The sequence below is a fragment of the Triticum aestivum genome, chromosome 2B (assembly GCF_018294505.1).
Source record: "Triticum aestivum cultivar Chinese Spring chromosome 2B, IWGSC CS RefSeq v2.1, whole genome shotgun sequence".
Classification (NCBI taxonomy): domain Eukaryota; kingdom Viridiplantae; phylum Streptophyta; class Magnoliopsida; order Poales; family Poaceae; genus Triticum; species Triticum aestivum.
In genome coordinates, this window is record NC_057798.1 from 776,291,447 (window position 1) to 776,294,713 (window position 3,267).

At 49.5% G+C, this 3,267-nt stretch overlaps 1 protein-coding gene across 1 annotated transcript in view; it reads left to right on the forward strand.

Moving 5' to 3' along the window:
- Positions 1 to 1,953: 1,953 nt before the first annotated feature.
- Positions 1,954 to 3,267, forward strand: part of LOC123047325 (polyamine oxidase 5) — a 5,224-nt gene continuing 3,910 nt past the window's right edge. Inside the window, exon 1 of the mRNA XM_044470844.1 lies at positions 1,954 to 2,497. Within this exon, the coding sequence (XP_044326779.1) occupies positions 2,464 to 2,497 (34 nt within the window). The 5' untranslated portion in view covers positions 1,954 to 2,463. The remainder of the gene's footprint in view (positions 2,498 to 3,267) is intronic.

Genomic DNA, 3,267 nt, shown 5'->3' on the forward strand with positions numbered 1-3,267 from the left:
CATCTTTGGTGGCGCGTTTGGGTGCAAGTTCCTCCACCGAGGTTTTTGACCAAACAGAACTCTTGCTGAGATTGCATCGTATGGATTCAAGGTGCTTCAGTGGAGGAACTTGCACCTGAGGTTTTTGATGTTGCTCATCGGGTCAACAGAGCCATTCGCTGATGCGTGGATAAAAGACAATAAGGGGCATATTAACATTTGCACTTTCCATCAGGTCTTGTCCTTATGGAAGTTCATTTCCGGTTCTTGATTATGAGTGGACCTAGGCATGTGGCCCGAAAGGAATTTTGTCAACAAAGTTAGCTTATAATGCCCACTTCAGTACGACATATGGAAAACCTAGGTGTCGTTGAAATGTAAACTTTTTCTTTAGATAGTTATTAGAGATCGTGTGTGGACAACATACCATTTGGCCAAGAGGGGCTTGTCACACAATGACTCGTTGTTTTTGCATTTCTGATCATGAGGTGGTTCAACAATCTCTTCGTGGGTTGCAGCGTCATACTAATTCTCTAGAGTTTGATTTGAAGTGGGCTAACTTGAGCGAGGTCGTTCCCTCTGCTTTTCCCCCCTATTCGAGATTGGTGCTAGGAGGCCGGGTCGAGAATACATGGCACAGGTAGAAAAATCTATGAATTCGTTGGTGCCGCTCATCATTTGGAGCATTTGGAGGGAAAGGTACGACAAGGTCTTTGAGAATTCGTACAAGCCGCTGGAAAGAGTCATTAAGTCCGACGCCAAATGGGCGGATGTGAGTCCCAGTCGTTTCTTCTTAGGATAATTTTTTACCCGGTTTTCCACACTTTCTTAATATTGTTAGTTGTCTAGCAAAGGGTTGTTCATGCGTTATTCTTCAATGTTTTCTTCCTCTTGGTCGTGTAAAGACTTTCTACTTTCTCTCTAATATAATACATGCACCCTATTGCATGGTTAAAAAAATATCATCATAATCGTAATAGTCTTAAAATAGCGTTAACTTGTTAGATGTTTAGTGTTAGATACATAGAAAAAAGTATTTTGCAATTATGGAGGTGGTGCCATGGCACCCGTGACACCCCTCCCCCCTCCCGATCCGCCCTTGGGCTATCGTATTTGAAAAAGAGGATGTCATGCGTGAATGCCCACGCCACGGTCCCTCTTGAGTGGTTTTTAGTTAGGGGACAAGGCATGTTATTACCATTATCGGTTGGCATGAGAGAACTATCCGGCTAATTAGACAAAAACCAAGATAAACATCCACAATGGCCATTAGGCAACATAAAAACCAAACAACACCGGGCACCAACCGACCCGACTACCAACAAATTCTAGATCATACACACCTAAGGAAGACAACTACCGTGTAGGTTACCTAAAACGTCATCCTCATCAAATATCATCCAGAATCCAGCATTTACCGTAGACGCACATCGACGACGCGATCATCACAACATATGCATGGAGCTCGTGCCAGCCAATCAACCATCCACGTCAGCAACAAGGCATCCCTGGTTCCAACGGAGAACTTGGAAAGGGACCAGAAGAGCAAAGCTCGTGCCGATCTGGGCCACTGCAACCAGACCGCTCACCGCTTGCCATCAAAATTCTCGACTCCGCCTCGGCAGCTCCGACTACAACAAGGGAGCAAAAAGAAGAAGGAAAAGCAAGGCTGTGGAAATCCCATCGGGCACATCAAAGACCCGAGTGTCAAACACTTGCCATGACTTGAACATCACCCCTTCTTCATCATCATCATCATCATCAAGCAATGCAGCATTTTCTATAGACGCCCTCACGCAAATTAGACCACGGGCGCTTAAACGGCACGGCGTCCCACCGTAGTCCCGCACCACACTCCACTCTTGGTATAAGCCACACGCATCGTGTCATCCCGGCGGCAAATAACCCAACTCCCCAGGCGCGCGCACGCAAAAACGCCCCCGCTCGTCTCGCTATAAAACGAACCTTCCTCGCACCCGACCCGCACCAACCAACCAACCGAACCGAACTCAGCCAAGCAGCAACCCAACCGTGCATCTCTCTCTCGCACTCGCTCCCACCCATCCACGCACGCACCTTCGCGCGCTCTCCTCCTCCTCCACCACCTCACCCGTCCGGGCTCGGCGGCGTGGCTCCGTTGAAAGGGATCGCCGGTGCGGGTGCCACCGGTGACGGGCCGTTTTGGGTATGAGAGGGGACCTCCGCGAGGCTCCGAGCGGCACCACCGCAGCAGCTGCAGCAGCCAGCGTCGGCGTCGGCGGGGGCCCCATGGACGGCCTCCTCGTCTTCGTCTTCTACCTCTCGCTTCCTATACGTGGCGGCCGCGACCACTCTAATTGCTAGCCTCCCGCCGGCCCGTTCCCGCCCGGATCGACCACACTCTCCGATCTCTCTCCCACTCTGTTCCGATTCGACCCGATCCTCCCCGCCGCCGCCGCCGCCGTCGCGCTGCAGCTGGGCTCGTCCGACCGCGCGCCTCCGAGGATGGACCAGCCGCCGAATGGCTTCGCCGCCGGAGGTGCGTGCCCGACCGAAACACTCCGCCCCTCCCATTTTCCTGTTTCCTTCCTCAAAATATACTATTGTTGTTTCTTGCGTAGATTTTCTTTCCAGTTTTGATGTGTTCAGTCAGTGTTGCGTCAGTGTGGAGAAAGCTCTTGGCTTTTCGCACTGCATTAATTCCACTGCGCGCTCCACTGGAATTAGCATTAATTCCACTGCGCGCTCCCAGCGGTGTGTTGGGTAATTATTATTACCAGTGCTAATTAAACATGAATTCATGTTTATCGGGCGAAATGTCGCTCTCGTGGTCAGTGGACTGGCGTCCCAATCATGCTAATTGACCCTGTCTGTGACAGTTTAGTGTCTTCTCCAGCGCTAAAAAGGGGCAAAAATTATTGGACCAGAATTGTTCTTCAGATTCATTTGATGTTGATGTTTCAGGGACCACCACTCGTCTCCGGGACCAATCATCATGAAAACGATTTCTTATTTTTTTCTAACAAATGATGCGTCTTAGTATGATTGATCAGCCGAGCTGTTTATTTTCTTATGAAACAAAACAAGGAGATATTTTGGTGACCTCAACTGAATCGCCGTATGGTAGACACATAAAAGCGCCGTTGGTCGGTCGATGAGAATCTAGAAGGATGAATATTACAAGCAACGCAATGAATTGTGATAGAAACAGAGAATGTTACATGTAAAATGCAAGGGGCTGCGACGGCGACGGGCAAGTGAAACCGTGAAAGGGATGTAGAAGTAGAACAAGGTTCCATAAAACAGAGG